The sequence below is a fragment of the Rhamphochromis longiceps genome, linkage group LG9 (assembly GCF_057381845.1).
Source record: "Rhamphochromis longiceps isolate RC_006_pf linkage group LG9, R_longiceps_female_GT1.1, whole genome shotgun sequence".
Taxonomy (NCBI): domain Eukaryota; kingdom Metazoa; phylum Chordata; class Actinopteri; order Cichliformes; family Cichlidae; genus Rhamphochromis; species Rhamphochromis longiceps.
The window spans coordinates 34330555-34346878 of NC_140565.1; the positions used below are offsets into that span (position 1 = coordinate 34330555).

Consider the following 16324-nt stretch of genomic DNA (forward strand, 5'->3'; position numbering starts at 1 on the left):
GACTTACACTGTGTTTGTGTCTTTGTTTAGAAGCAGAGCGGCACAGATGGATCCAGTTCTCAACCCTGTCGTCACTGTGGTGGTGGGAAAGCGTTTCGCTGTGACCTTTGTGGAAATACTTTCAGTAATCGACAGAATCTAAATCGACATCGACGTAGACACACTGGAGACAAAATGAACTACTGCAAAGAATGCGGGAGAGGCTTCACCACATTAAGTGATTTAAAATGCCATGAACTCTTCCATAGTGGGGTTAAAAAGCATGTCTGTGACCAGTGTGGGTCATCCTTCACCACTGCAAGTGACCTTAAAAAGCATAAACGAATCCACACAGGAGAGACACCATACAAGTGCAGACACTGTGACAGAAGCTTTTCATATTCAGCTAGTCGTAACCAACATGAACGTACACACATGAAAGAGATATTTAGCTGTGACCAGTGTGACAAGAGCTTCAAGAATTTCACTTCATACTCCAAACACAAACAATCCCACGCTGCAAATAAACAGTTTCACTGTTACCAATGTGCAAAATCATTCACTTCATTATCTGCTCTGTGCAAACATCAGCGTGATCATGCAGGACTGAAATCACTGGATCACAATGAATCTGACGAGACAGAAAGATCCTCTTCTGGTTTCAGGGTCAGACTTAAACACCTTGAGATCAGGCTCCACAGAGTTCAGCTGGAGTCTCCTGTAAAGAGTGCAGCTGATGTCACACTTGGATCTGATGAGGTAGCTCTGCTTTCTGGACCTGCAGTGAATGTTAAATTAATGAAGCTGTAAGTATAGATATGTACATGAAGTTTATTTTCACTTGAGGGAATTTTAATGTTCTAAGTTTTCATCCCTGATACATTTTAATATTTCTTCCCTTAGGAAACCGTAGTGTTTAGTAGTTGTACCTTTTGCTACATTATAGAAGTTATAGGAATGTGTTTTACCAAAATTGTATCAAAACTACCCATTTGGATATATACATCAGTTCTTTTTCATTTTGATTTTCTTCCTCTTTTCCAAATACTACTTGCTTTTTCTATGTATTCATTTTATGTATTACTTCAGTTACATTTTAATCGTTTTTCATATTTATTCTTCTGCTTTGGTAATCCCTGCTCTTAAATCCTTTTCTTTCAAAGCCTCAAATAATTTCACACCAGTTGCTCTGAAAGCTTCCAAAATGAACTAAATCTATCAACCGGCTTTCAAACAATAACTACTATGACTTTGTGCTTGAAGTCCACATGTTGTTATTGGGTTTTTTTAAGTTAATGCATTTTAATCCACATGTTCTGCCGCTGTTTTTCCTGTAGATTTGAAGTTTGTATTATAAAATCCTGATACTGTTAAAGCATTAGTTATATTTGATGAATTATGTGTAAAGTTCTTATTAAACAGTTTGGTGTCAAAATAAAGAACTTGTCTCACAACAAGTACTTTGAGCCATGATTTCAGATTCAAACAATTTTTCTTTCTATTTGTATTAGGATTTTTCTCATAGTAATAGAGACAAAAGAAAAAGAATATGGGAACTAAAACCTTGCTCAGGCAATACAAAATTCAGAGGCACATACAAAGGAACAGGGAAATTGAAAATATCTGAAAGCACCTTAGCAACATCAAACCCAATCTTTTGAATTTTCACACAGGACCAAAGACGATGCATAAAGTCCCTCCTCCACATTACACTTCCAGCACAATGGGGAAGAGTTTACATCGATTTTACTTTTTAAAGCGGGTGTTATGTGCAATTTTTTACTGAATCGATTGAGTCCAGTTACAGGCAGATATCTTGGAGGCACAGACCCAAATCTTCTGCCAGTCTTAAACAGTTATAGATGTCCTAGGTGTCTTTCCTGAGCCTGTTTTACAGCCAGGAAGTAAGGGGCTGAACCGGAGTTAAGGACTTTATTAAATGAGCTATTGGACTTCCCAGACTGCAGGGAGGACAAAGCGTCCACCACTGCAGACCTAGTAGGGTCCATCATTAGAGTGGTGTCATTAATTATAAAGTGCCTCAGTTGCAGATATCTAGAAAATTCCACATTCTGAAGGCCGAAACATCGTTGCAGCTGCTGAAAGGAGAGCAGAGTCCGGCTTCTAAACAAATCACCCAGGTTAACCAGCCCTCCAGGCAAGAAGTAAGGATCGTTCATAACAGGAGCCAAGGAGGACGTCAAATGGGCCCAGTCTGCCAAAGCACAGATCTCCAGGCCTTGACAGAGCACAGGTCAGGGGTCAGCAACTTTTATGATGATCAGTGCAAACAAGAACTTGATAACAACAAATCAACTGTACAACAGAAAATGCAAATGCTATTTATGGTCTCCTCACAGCAACGATAGGAAACATAAACTGGGCCAATATGGCATTTTTGTTAATACAGGGATACACATGTTAATGTGATCTCTGGTCTCCCACTCAGAGACACAAGTCTCCAAGTGTCCAGCATTCAGACGGCTACCTGAGGACACTTCGTCTGAGAGAAAATCTGCTCACACAGACATGTAGAGCCAAATGCTGTCAATGAGGCCTCTGCAATGTTCTGAAGACAGTTAAACTTGTCAGGTAGTGACGTCCAGCAGGTGAAAAGGCAGCTCCATGAACACGCACAGCTGTGGATTCCAGCTGCGTTCGTTGTTCTGCAAACTTTGACCCCCACAGAGTCGAGCTTTTCAGTTCAATCAGCTGCATTTCGATGTCCAGCCAGTTAAAGCGAGACAAATCCAGCTGCTCATTAAAGCTTTCTGCTTTGATCAGAGAAGAAAACATTGGTCCATACACCTGAAAGTCACGAAAACACATTGCCAATTCTGTCTGGAGTCTACGGATGTATTTGTGTATTTCCGTGGTGCTGATGTTGAGCGGAAAGCTCCTGAAGCATTTGAAGTGTCGGAATGTGGAAATTTCAACATTGAAAAAACTGCCAGCTAACAACGTCCCTCTACGGTGGTTTTTTTTTTTTAGCTAATACTACTACTAATAATAATAATAATAATACATTTTATTTAAAAGGCGCCTTTCAAGACACCCAAGGACAGTTTACAATAGGGAAATGGTAAATGGCCTGAATTCGTATAGCGCTTTACTAGTCCCTAAGGACCCCAAAGCACTTTACACATTCAGTCATCCACCCATTCACACACATTCACACACTGGTGATGGCAGCTACATTGTAGTCACAGCCACCCTGGTGCGCACTGACAGAGGCGAGGCTGCCAGACACTGGCGCCACCGGGCCTTCTGACCACCACCAGTAGGCAACAGGTGAAGTGTCTTGCCCAAGGACACAACGACCGAGACTGTCGGAGCCGGGGTTCAAACCGGCAACCTCCTGATTACAAGAGAAACTGCCAACTCTTGAGCCACGATGGCCCCTAATAGGATAAAACACATAATGGAAAAATGACAAAATGAAGAAAAATAAACTACTTCGCATATTTCACCTATTGCAGGTTATTTTTAGAACGTAACTCCTGTGATAAACGAGGGACCGCTGTATTATTAATAGTAGTCTGGGACATCTAATTGATTAACATCAACATTGATTATTGTGCACTATTATTTTTTTCCAAGGTGAGCAAAAATATAAAACTCTCTCTCAGCTTGTCCGTTGCCAAAAATGGCCCTCCTTTGGTGTATGTTCACAAAATGCTGTAAAATGTATATTTATTAAAACATTTATCTACTTTTACTGACTTGACACTTTAAATTATCACCAGTCCATTTCATCAAAACCAAAGTTTTTTCTACATTCTTTTTACTCTTTAAATGCCAGTTAGGCTATATATTACCAGGAACTTTTCAGATAAAAAGGTGATGAAGTCCTAATGGTTTCATAAATCTTCCTATTTCTTTTTTTCATATAAGCATCAGGGACAAGTCTGTCTTGCAGTTGGTGAGGTCACTAATGTGCGCCCTATTTCTTCCAGGATCACTCTTCATTTGTAGGTTTTAGTGGACTCCTACTACTGTGAAGTGGTTTTCATGGGACAAAGGCTTGTATTCCAAGATCTGGGAGATTGTAGAGATGAGCAGTGATGCCCTTCCTACCATCTTTCCAGAAAAATAAGTGATCTGGAAGCTGTTAGGCTTACTTACAGCAGCAGCACTTTCTGCACCTGCATAAACTCCAGGACACATTTGCTAACAGTGTTTGTTGCTGTATGTTTCATTCATTCATTCATTTATTTATTCATTTTCAGGCACAACAAATACCTATATTGAACATAAAATACACAAAACAAAAAACAAAACTTGCCTGAAAAAGGAGTGGGACGAAGAAAACTTATTAAATCCCACCCCTATACTCACTCATCAACAAAAAAAACAATAAACTTCCCGCAGCTACGCCCATCATTGCATACAGACCCATCAACAGCCCCGGGCAGATACAAGCATCTAAGCGGCAGCTCGCAACCAACAATTAGAGCCTTCATAACTGAATACAGAATATATAAATTATAAATTGCATTACCACAGGTAACAGGCAGTAATAACTACAAGTAACAGACACACATACATATACATACATATATATCTACACACACAAGTACATATATGTACATACATACGCACACTTTATTTTTTATTTTTTTTTTTTGGAATCCATACCAGCAATGGTAAGAGGACAGACATTACAGAGCACACTAAAACCCATCATTGAGTATACTGTGACCAGACCAACTGTTTGTAGAGGAATTTAAATCTATGAATATTTTTGCATTGTTTCAATTGTAAACTCAGACTGTTCCAGATTTTCACACCACATACAGACACACAAAAGCCTTTACGGGTTGTTCGAGTTCTGGGTAATTTGAATTCTCCAAAGCCTCTCACATTATAAACCTTTTCTCGAATTTCAAATCTAGTTTGTAAATTTGCCGGTAAAAGTTTAGTAAAAGCTTTATACAAAATTATGGATGTATTGTAATTAACCAGATCCTGGAATTTAAGTAACTTTGCCTGAAGAAAGAATTTGTGAGTATGATCTAGATAACCAGCCTTGTGAATAATACGCAGTGCTCGTTTCTGTACTGTGACTAATGGATTAGTTGTATTTTTATATGTGTTTCCCCACACTTCCACACAATATGTAAGATATGGAAGAACCAGGGTACAGTACAGAGTACGAAGTGCATCTTTATCAAGGAATTGTTTCACTTTGTTCAAAACTGCGAGGCTTCTGGAAATTTTGGTTTTTATGTGTCTGACGTGGGGTTTCCATGAAATTTTGTTATCAATTATAACTCCCAAAAATTTGTTTTCACTCACATTATCAATTGGTACACCTTCAATGATAATTGGTAATTCTATATTATATTTTAAATTACCAAAAAACATTGCTTTAGTTTTATTTATATTTAATGATAATTTATTTATGTCCATCCATTTTTTTTATTAATTTTAGCTCCCTGTTTACAGTCATTACAAGATCAGTATAATCATCGCTACTGAAAAATATGTTGGTGTCATCTGCGAACAGTATGAGTTTAAGTACTTGAGAAACATCAAAAATATCATTTATGTATACATTGAAAAGTTTTGGTCCCAACACTGACCCTTGGGGAACACCACATGTAATACCAAGTTTCTCTGAATGGTAATGCCCTATGCTAACATATTGTTCCCGACCTGTTAGGTAACTTTTTAACCAGTTACCAGCTTTCCCTCGAATACCATATCTTTCCAATTTATCCAGTAAAATTGAGTGATTGATTGTGTCGAAGGCCTTTTTGAGGTCAACAAAAATACCAACTGCATATTTATTTTTATCCAGTGTATCAGTAATTTCTTCTACTGCCTCAATTATCGCCATTGAAGTGGTTCTTTGCGTTCTGAAACCATACTGACCAACATTTATTATTTGATGTTTTTCAAGGAATTTTTCTAATCTTGAATTAAAAAGTTTTTCTAGAATTTTTGAGAATTGAGGCAGTAGAGAAATAGGCCTATAATTGGTAAAACTGTGTTTGTCATTACTTTTATATAGTGGTATTACTTTCGCAATTTTCATTTTTTTTGGAAAACAACCGGACTGAAATGATAAATTACAGATATATGTTAAGGGACTAGCAATATTCAGAATAACCTGTTTAACTACAGACATATTTATGTCATGATAATCCATTGAAGACTTACTTTTACATTTTAATGTGATATTTATTACTTCTTGCTCATTTGTAGCTGAGAGGAACAGTGAAAAGGGATTTGATTTTATATTACTGATATTTTCATTTTTATGACACGGGATGTCCGCTGCTAGTTCAGGGCCAACATTTATGAAGAATTTATTGAACCCATCGACAATATTACTCATGTTGTGATTTTCACCATTTGCATCAGTAAAATATTCAGGATATGATGTTCCAGAAGATCCTTGTTTAATTAAGTTGTTTAACACATCCCAAGTTCCTTTTATATTGTTTTTATTTTCATATAATCTTCTTCTATAATAAAGTTGTTTGCTCGTTCTTATAATATCAGTCAATTTATTTCTATATGCTTTATATCTTTGTTCCACTTCTTTTGTTTTTACTTTGATAAACTGTTTATACAGATTGTTTTTCTTTTTGCAAGCATTAATAATTCCTTTTGTGAGCCAAGGACTTTTTATCTTTTTTTTCTTTGTCATGTGTTCGTTTACAGGACAATGTTTATTGTACCACATAGTAAAAATATCTAGAAAATTATCATAAGCCTTGTCCACATCTGACTCTTCATACACCGAACTCCAATCTTGTTGTGCTAAATCGAAATTGAAGGCATGAATTGCTTCTTCATTTATTGTTCGCTTTGCTATCATGATCTTGGTATCTATTTTTTTTTAAATCACAGTCACACAAAGTAAAAACTGGTAAGTGGTCAGTTATATCACAGACAAGCAGACCACTATTAATTTGGAAATCCATGACATTAGTAAAAATGTTGTCAATAATAGTGGCGCTATGTGAAGTTATTCTGCTTGGCTTTGTTATTGTTGGATATAGTGATAAGCTGTACATTGTGTCAGTAAAGTCATCAATGGCTTTTAACCTTGTTGGATTTAGCAAATCAATGTTAAAATCACCACAGATGAATAGTAATTTTTGGTTCACCGAAGCAAACGTTTTTTCTATCCATTCATTAAAAGTGTCAATACTTGAACTGGGTGTCCGATATATACAACTTATTATAACATTTCTCTTTTTTTCATTCATAATCTCAATAGTCAAACATTCCAAAATTCCATCAATAGCCATAGACATAGTTGTTACAACATTATATTTTATAGAGTTATGAACATATATAGCAACCCCGCCGCCCGCCTTATTTAATCTATTCATGTATTTTAAATCATATCCATTCAAACAAAAATCTATTCCTTTATCGACATTGAACCAAGTTTCAGTGATGGCTATAACACTAAAGGGGCGAGAAAATTGTTGCAAATAGTCCTTAATGAAATCAAAATTAGAGTACATACTTCTGCTGTTAAAGTGAATTAATGAGAGCTTCCCGTCTAGGTTAATTTCTTTTTCATATTGTTCCTGAGTGAAATAATTACAATTTTTAACAAAAGAAGAGAGAAAGTTACTTTCAGAATCTATTTCTGGATCTATTATATTATGCTCCTTATATTCACAATCTAGATCAATTACTTTCTGTTGAAGAACTAATTTCAACGTGTCCATGTCATTTCCTGGTGTAATTGATACATTGGTGTCAGTTATACTTGTCCAGATCCTCCATGTTCCTCACTATCAGTACTTTTGCCTCTTCTGGTGTCCCGTTTAGCTTAATGAAAATCTTACAGTTTGTTACCCATGTATGTTGTATTTTACCGTTCTTCTTCAGTTGCCTTGCCTTCCTCGCGATGTCTGCGTTTTTTCGTGTCAGATGCTCATTAATGAAAACGTCCGTGCCTTTCAGTTTGCGTCCTTGTTTCAGCAGTGCGACCTTGTTCTTCCGATTGACAAATCTCATAATGATGGCCGGCAGTCTGTCACTCCTCCTGGGCAGTGATTGACATGCTTCTATGTGCTCCAGGTCCATCTCTATCCCCTTGCTTTGGAGGAAGGACGCCACCTGTTGCTCTACCGAGCGGGTCTCCTCGTCGCTGGGCTCCCCGACGTTCCCGGCCACCGCGCGCGCGTACGAGCGCGGCTTGATTTTAATACCGCTGATGACCACGTCGTTCGTACGGGTGTACTGCTCCAGCTCATCCACCCGCCGCTCGAGATCCATGATCCGTCTGTCCTTCTCGGCATTTTGGAGGCGTAGCTGTTTTACCTCCTCCAGAAGCCCCAGAAGCAGCTCCTGCTGTGCCCTGACTGCGGCCACGTCTCCGCACAGCGCTCCGAGGGAGGTTTTAATGTCCTCAACCTCCTCTGGTGTTGGGCCTTTCTTGGGTGGCATACTGAAGCGAGAGCACGAGGCGGCCACCACGAGGGACCCGGAAGCGGAATTTCTGATGATGGCGCCTGGCTAGGCCTGCTGGCTGATGGTGGAGCCTGGCTGTGGCCTGCTGGCTGATGGTGGAGCCTGGCTGTGGCCTGCTGAGCCTGGCTGTGGCCTGCTGGCTGATGGTGGAGCCTGGCTGTGGCCTGCTGGCTGATGGTGGAGCCTGGCTGGGTCTGCTGGTGTTAAAGGGGAGTTTTTCCTTTCCACTGCTCATAGAAGTCAACTGGTAGTTGTGGTTTTCTCTGTTCTCTCTGTAGGGTCTTTACCTTACAGCAGGGGTGGGAGAACTCCAGCGAGCAGGGGTGGGAGAACTCCAGCTTTGAATTTTTTTTTAGAGTTGATATTTTGGCTATGGTGTCTTGTTATGAAATCTACAAGAGTCAAAGTGTTTTTAGCAGGTGCTTCACAGCTAAGTTTGACTGGGAAACTCAAAGCTCAATAGTCTGTATCAACAGAAATTCACTGCAGCCTGTGTAATATTTCATGCATCATAATTTATTCCAGTCCATCTTGCAAATACATATTTGCGTTGTAATGTCATGCACAGACACACACAACTATTAGATCCTTAAGATCAAACCTGTGTCATTCTTTTGGTCCACTGCAGTGTAGTAGTCAAAAAAAAGAAGTGAAGTGGCCACAAATGGCCAGGATAGAGCCCAGAGGGTTAATGCGTAAAATGTATAAAATATTATTGATTACAGGGTAATACATTAATGTTAATAGCAAGTTACAAGTATAAACAATGCTGTTACATTTACACTTAAAATTTTTACTATGAGTATGGACATAAAAAAGTGAACAACATTTTATAATAAGCTTAATTGGAATTCTGTACACTGAAAAAGCAACAACACATAAAAACACAAACAAACAGCCAGTGCCTTCATCTGTCCATGAAATGTCAAACATCACATTGACCCGTAGTCCCTGCTCGTCAGCACATTTAAAAAGAGCTCCATGTCCTCTGCAAACTGAAAAACAAAGAGGAAGAAGTCCCTCTACACAAAAACACTGCAGATGACAGGCCAGGAAAACACCTATTGATCTGTTTGAATGCCTCCTCATCATGTGAGCCTTGAAGTTTTTTTTAAAAAGACTAAGATCACAGTGAGAGAATTTCATTTTCATGGACTTTCCACAAGCCACAGTTTCATTCAGCACAGAGGGAGGAGCACATGAATGTTCTACTGAAGATTCAGATAATGGTTTTGATGCTGGAGACAAGACATCGAGAGGGAGATGGGGCTCCACGGAGAGTTCAGTGGGGAGCAGTCCTGAATGCTGACATGACAATAATTGCCTTGCCATATCCCCACGCTGTATGACTGTCATGTTACAGACAGGGCAGTGAAAGTGCACCGGCATATCATTTTGTCTGTAAGAGAGAGAAAAACAACATGTAATTTAAATGTAGTTGTATAGAATGCAATCAGTTTATCTAACAATCAGATTGTACATATTAACAAAAACATCCAAGCCATCCTCAATAATGAAAGCAAAATGGTGTGGATCACAAGAGCTGTCAGGAAATGTGGTGAACAGGAAAAAAACATTTAATGAAAACACGCTTTTTTCTCTCACTGATGAATGACCTGAACTGTACAATGTGAAAAGCAACTTTAAAGTCAACAAAGAGACTGCAGAAGTGCTGAAAAGAAGTGCATATTTATAACTTTAACTATGAGGTATATTTAATACCAACATACCTTTGAAAGGCAAAGCATTTTTACTGTGTCCATTTATATGCTCCTCGATCTTTGCCCTGACAGCAGGGCTGAGAGTGGGGCACAGAGGGCAGTGAAAGAGTCTTCTGCAACATGTTGTGCATTCCTGCAATTCTGGCTTGGAGGCAGAATGGAATAGAGAATATTAGTATTTATAAATGTATACATCTCTTTGTGACGATCTTTACAATGTTGATGCAGGTGGAATGAGAGACATAAATAAAGTGCAATATGCAGTAAACGGAACAACGTGCATTGATGTTACAGATCGTGAAAAGCAGTGAAGTGAATTTGTTCATAACAAGCAAAAATCAAATACGTTTGAAACTGACCACTAAATGCTAACCAGAGGTGTCAAAAGTGCACATTCCTTACTAAAGTTTAGATACCTCGGGGTAGTGATGGCCCGCTTGAAGCTGACGCTCCGGTGCGTGTGTCAAAAAAATCAACACACTGCTTCAGAAGCTCTGTGTCGAAGCTTGATTCGTTTGGCCAGAGTCACGTGATCAGCGACGTCCGAAACTTCATTTAGAACCTAACTGCTTCGGTATCTGATTCAATGGTTTATAAGGAAGTGAGTCATTCGCGGGATTTGTGGTGTTGTGATGGTGACAGATAGCGAACCACTGATCATTCCACTGAGAGATTTGAAGCCAGCGAGGAAGAGAGGAGGTTCTGTTGTGTGGGAGAATTTTGAGTTGATTTTGGTCAGTTGGGTGGGTTTTCCAGCTTTGTGTTCTTGTTGTTTGCTTTTGTTTTGTGCGTGTTTATTTTATCTTGTAATGGGAAAACGGTGGCACGGTGGTTAGCACTGTTGCTGCACAGCAAGAAGGTCCTGAGTTCAATTCCAACATCAGGCCGGGGTCTTTCTGTGTGGAGTTTGCATGTTCTCTCCGTGTTTGCGTGGGTTCCCTCCGGGTACTCCGGCTTCCTCCCACCGTCCAAAGACATGCAGCTTGTGGGGATAGGTTAATTGGATAATCCAAATTGCCACTAGGTGTGAATGGTTGTCTGTCCCTGTGTGTTGGCCCTGCGATAGACTGGCGACCTGTCCAGGGTGTACCCTGCCTCTCGCCCTATGACAGCTGGGATAGGCTCCAGCGCCCCCCGCGACCCTGAAAAGGATAAGTGGAAGCGAATGGATGGATGGGAAAAAACTTAATGTCAAAAAAAATCTGCTTTCATAATATAAATATAATTAAGTAACTTTAGAAAAACTTCAACTTGATTCTTTACATTTAATGTTGTAAAAATATATATTTTATTGTTTAACTAATCTGAAAATGTTAGTCTGCCAAATGTGCAGCAATTTAATCTATTTATTCTCTTTAGCTGAGTTTGTGGGGCCCAGGTAGACTGTATAACTGCATCTCTACCAGTTTCTCTGCACTCCAGCCTCTTCTGTTCCACGTGAAGGGATTTTCCTTAATGCAGGAGAAATTATCTCCACGAAAAGGAACAGTTTCGACCATCGCACAGTGGAACAAATTCTCTTCTTAAATAAAAATGAAAAAGGGTTACCTTAAATGCATCATGCTTTTAATTTGCAAGTTCATAAGCATTTTCCCTTTCACAATCAGTTCTACCCCCAGGTCAAAAATATGTATAGGAAAATTTCCCCAATATAATATTATTTATAAATACACCCGTCTAGCTCTTGCACAAGTGCATGGAGGCGGGACCTCACAGCAGAAGCATACTCCAGAATGTGTTGTACATTATTATATGTATATTATATGTAATGTGGTATTTTTCAATTATTGTATTTACCAACATCAAGAAGTCACAAGCAAAGAAAGACCACACCATGGTGCATTTTTAAACAAGGAGAGTTTACTGGTCGAAATTATTTATTAAACAAATAAACCGCATTTTTTTAACCCCCCAAAAATACACGTTCAAAGCAACACAACAGTGGCCCAATATCAGACAGAATTCCACTCCGTAGTGGGCAATCATAATGAAGCAGTAGGTTTTATTTTGTGGATTCAAGCTGCTCTTCATATTTTTGGCCACCAGATGTCACCAGAGAGGACTGTGTTGAAAAGCTCCGAGTAATGAACCGTTTTTCAAAACAAGCTTCAGAAAGCTTCATTTGGCCATCACTACCTCGGGGGTCTGACCGTTGTTGTAACGCTAACAAAGTGTAAGCAAACTAGATGATTCCTAGAATTATATCATTATTAACGGCAAATTTATACATGAAAGACTCTGTGCCAACCTTTACGACCCACTTGCAAGGTTAAGGATCCATGCAGGAACGAGACAAGAAATAATAATAAAAAAAGAACATATTTCTGCCGACTTTGGAGGTCACGTGTTTCCGGTTAGTGTGGTCACGTGTTTCCGGTTAGTGTGGAGGTCACCTGTGTCCGGTTACTGCGGAGGTCCCAATATGGCGCTCCCCAGCGGGTGCAACCAGACCCTCCCCCCGGTCGCGCGGAAAGAGCTGCTTTTCATGAAACGGGAGTAAAGTAGTGAACTTAGAGGAGAGAAACAAACTAAAGTATCGATCATAAACCACTACCAACGTCCTGATCGATATCTGCTTCGATCTGCCCACCCTTGTCTCCTGGATCGTAGCTGCGATCAGCGTGAACCACGTGGGTCTCTGCTCCCTGATCTGTTTCCTGTGTTTGGAAAGAGTTGCAGCTTCATCGCGGAGTTTCTCTCGGTTTGTGGGCTCATCTAAAGGTAAGCACCGAGCTAACTTTACTGTGAGTTCAGTTCATGTTGAGTTTAGCTCCTGAATGAGGTCTTCTGCTGCTCTCCTCGGTGTCTGTTCACAGTTTATTGTGAACACGTTGAGAGAAGAGTGAGAGAGTGTTTGGAGAAAAACACCAACTAACCATTAGCTCAGCATGCTGGGAGAAGTTGAGCGTTTGCTCGCGTTTTGCTCGATTATTTCCTGCTGTGACTCGGGGGCGTTTTTAGCCCATTTTTGAATCACAGGACCCCCAAAGATTCACAGTACTTTATAAAAAGCATATAGTATTTGGTTGAGACGTAATATTTTAAAAACAAAAGTATAGACCCCCCCCCCCAAAAAAATGGTATGGTCTGTTCCAGCTCGCCTCTCCCCTACTCTGGCTCTGTTGTCCTTTCTGCCAGAGCGATGGTGGCTGAGACGCAGCAGAGCGGAGGTGTGAGTGCCTGCCTTAAACCAGGACATATTAGCTGCATTTAACCTTCAGTTATGTAGGAGTCAGACCGTGTTTCCTTTTTAGCTGAAAAACATTACACCAGGTAACCTGCAGTGTTGAGAGCGTGTTTTCCGATGTTTGCTACTCTACAGTCCGTCCTACTCTGTAGTAAAATCAGCGACATTTGACCGTCCTGTTGCTCCCATTGGAATTTATGTAGCCTATTTAAAATCTACAACTTAAAATTGTTGTTACCACTGTCCTGTTTGAAATGGAACGAGAGAAGCTGGTTATTTTGTCATATGTGCATGTGCCGATATTAAACCCAGCAGCCACATTCAGGTAAAAGTGTAAGATCAAATGATCCGTCAATAAAGGATAATGTTGGATCAGTGTTTCAATATTTATATCTTTTATTAGATGTACATGTGGTTTGGTTATTTGCCTTTTGGTTGAAAGTACACAGTATATAATGATGTACCACGTGATCGCTTGCAAAACAGCTACGTTAGCGTTAGGGCTGTCTGATATAACGATATATATCGGATGACGATTTAAAAACGTCTATCCTTTCATTTTACGCTATCGTTTGTTTCCTGCTGTTGCAAAAAAATAAAAAATAAACCTTAGACTCAAACGTTAGAACAGGCTTTTCCCCGCAGCAGGCTGTGTAATAAATACTCACAAAGAAAACGGCGCCGTTACAACTTATGTCTAAAAATGTATCGTTTCATGCATCGGTTAAAACACTCGACTCCAGGTACACGACACCCAGCAGGAAACATTTCACACAAGTCGAGCTGCCCGAGATTCACAGAATTTATGGAAAATTTTACATTTTTGTGATTTATATCGTTATCGGACGATAGATGTCTTATATCGGGATATGAGATTTTGGTCACATCACACAGCCCTAGTTAGCATAACATTAGCTAAAGGATGAACGCTAACTTTTTTCCACTCGATTAAAGGTAACGTGAGGGTTTCTGGTGGTTAAGGACAAATGCAATCGCATGCCAGGATGCTCTAAACAGACCAAACTTCAGTCAGGAGAACAACTGAGATTATTCATCCACAATACGAGGTTAGTTATTAATATACTGCAACAACATGGGAATAGAGCAGCTGCGAGAAAATTCAACATTAATGAATTAATGTTAAAGAAGTGGAGGAAGCGCAGTTTTTGGCTTTCCTCATATTCCAAAAGTGCTTCGTCTCTTTGCTATGACTGTCGCCCGCCATAATTTGCAGACGATGTTGTTTGCAGCAGCTGCAATGCCTCCGACCAAAACAGGCGGAGCTTGTTGACACCAACAACATGCGCTATTGCGATAGAGCGATATAGTCAAAATCTCTACCGTTGGCCAAATTTATATCGTCTCTACCGTATACCATTTATACCGCCCACCCCTACTTATGATTTAATAAAGATATTTACAGACTTTGAAATGACTGAAAGATTTATTAGGGTTTGTTTTGAGTTTTGTTCAAAAGGGAATAACTTCATATAAAAAAAAAATCACATATGCTGGACATCTTAAACAATTTTTTTAATAAAGCAGCACAGCAGAAAAAAATCAGGGCTAACCCTTCACTCTATCATGTGGCTCGGTGCTGTCCCCGTTAAAGAGCCAAGGACCTTCTTTCCACTTCCTCCATTTATAGGTTGGATGCAGTGAGTAACACTGGGGAACAACACACCCTCGTTGTATTTAAAATATGTGGTGGTAAGGCAGAGGTCTAACTGTTGCTATGCTGCTACCAATGAGCCTGAGTGGGACTCCTTCTTTGTGTGTCTATGGAAGTTCATATATACAGGGTGCAGCATCCCCCGGGTAAAGGTGGTGGTATGCAGGGAGCTCAGTGGCTTTTTTCAAGTTCTTGTAGACAGCTGATGACTTTCTTTTTGCTTCTGGGGTTTCACCTTGAAGCTTCATAGGTATTGTTGTCACTGAGTGTAGTAATGTTTATTTGCTCTGCTTCTTCTTGTCAGGGATAAAATACATATCTATACTTTTGTGTCCCAGCTGAGTAACAGGAGGAGAAGAGTCTGGTGGAGCAGCAGAGGAACAGTTTCAGCCATTTGGACTCAGCTCAGCCACTACAGAGGAAACGATGACTTCAACACAGGAGGTGAGAAAATATCTCAGCTACACTGTTATTGAAACTGTGCACAGCTGGATGTTAACAGCAGTTTTATCTTTTCCATCCTGGGCTCCTCCATAAATAGAAAATCTACATTCACAAACAAAAACCACAGAAGTTGCAAGAAAATACAAAGATCATATTTTATCAGCACACATTAAAACAATATCATCAGTTGGACTGCCCATTTTTCATGAAGTAAAAGATTTTCTCCCGTGATCAGGGCTGGGCCATATCGCCAAAATTCATATCTCAATATTCTGTAGCTGGATGGCGATATACGATATACATCTCGATATTTGGTGATGGTCAGAGGGGCCGATGGCGCGATATGGCAGCCTCGCTTCTGTCAGCCTGCCCCAGGGCAGCTGTGGCTACAACTGTAGCTGCTTCCACCAGTGTGTGAATGTGAGAGTGAATGAATAGTGGCATTGTAAAGCGCTTTGGGCGCCTTGAAAAGCGCTATATAAATGCAATCCATTATTATTATTATTATTATTATTATTATTTATTTTAAGCCATAAAGTAAGAACAAAAAGAGTTCTTAGTAAAAGCTGTGTCCCAGATTTCGCAGAGGCAGTTTTATTAACAGACAGCATAGATGTACATGAAAAAATTACTCAGAAATAAATTATCAGCATTTATTAAATAATAATGCTCAAGGTATAAAATAAAACAATGTTGTTTTTGCGCATAACAAAAAGCAACCGTGCAGTCAAAATGTAAACTAAAAGATGCTGAGCGTAATAACAAAGACAGATTTCGCAGCTGCTCTGTTCCCATGTTCTACTGTGTACCGTGTGACAGCCGTGTCTCTTAACACGTGCCATTTGTGGTCCTTATACACACAATAAGGTAATATTA

At 39.6% G+C, this 16324-nt stretch overlaps 1 protein-coding gene and 1 long non-coding RNA gene across 2 annotated transcripts in view; one reads left to right on the plus strand and one right to left on the minus strand.

Annotated features, from left to right (window-relative positions):
- Positions 1–16324, plus strand: part of LOC146662743 (uncharacterized) — a 36702-nt gene that overhangs the window by 14731 nt on the left and 5647 nt on the right. Inside the window, exon 4 of the mRNA XM_085419408.1 lies at positions 31–350. Within this exon, the coding sequence (XP_085275534.1) occupies positions 31–350 (320 nt within the window). The remainder of the gene's footprint in view (positions 1–30; positions 351–16324) is intronic.
- LOC146662746 (uncharacterized) lies at positions 8920–10587 on the minus strand. Its single transcript, XR_014913209.1, has 2 exons — positions 10155–10587; positions 8920–9823 (listed from the first exon to the last, which is right to left on the minus strand). It is a non-coding gene; the product is annotated as an uncharacterized LOC146662746 (long non-coding RNA).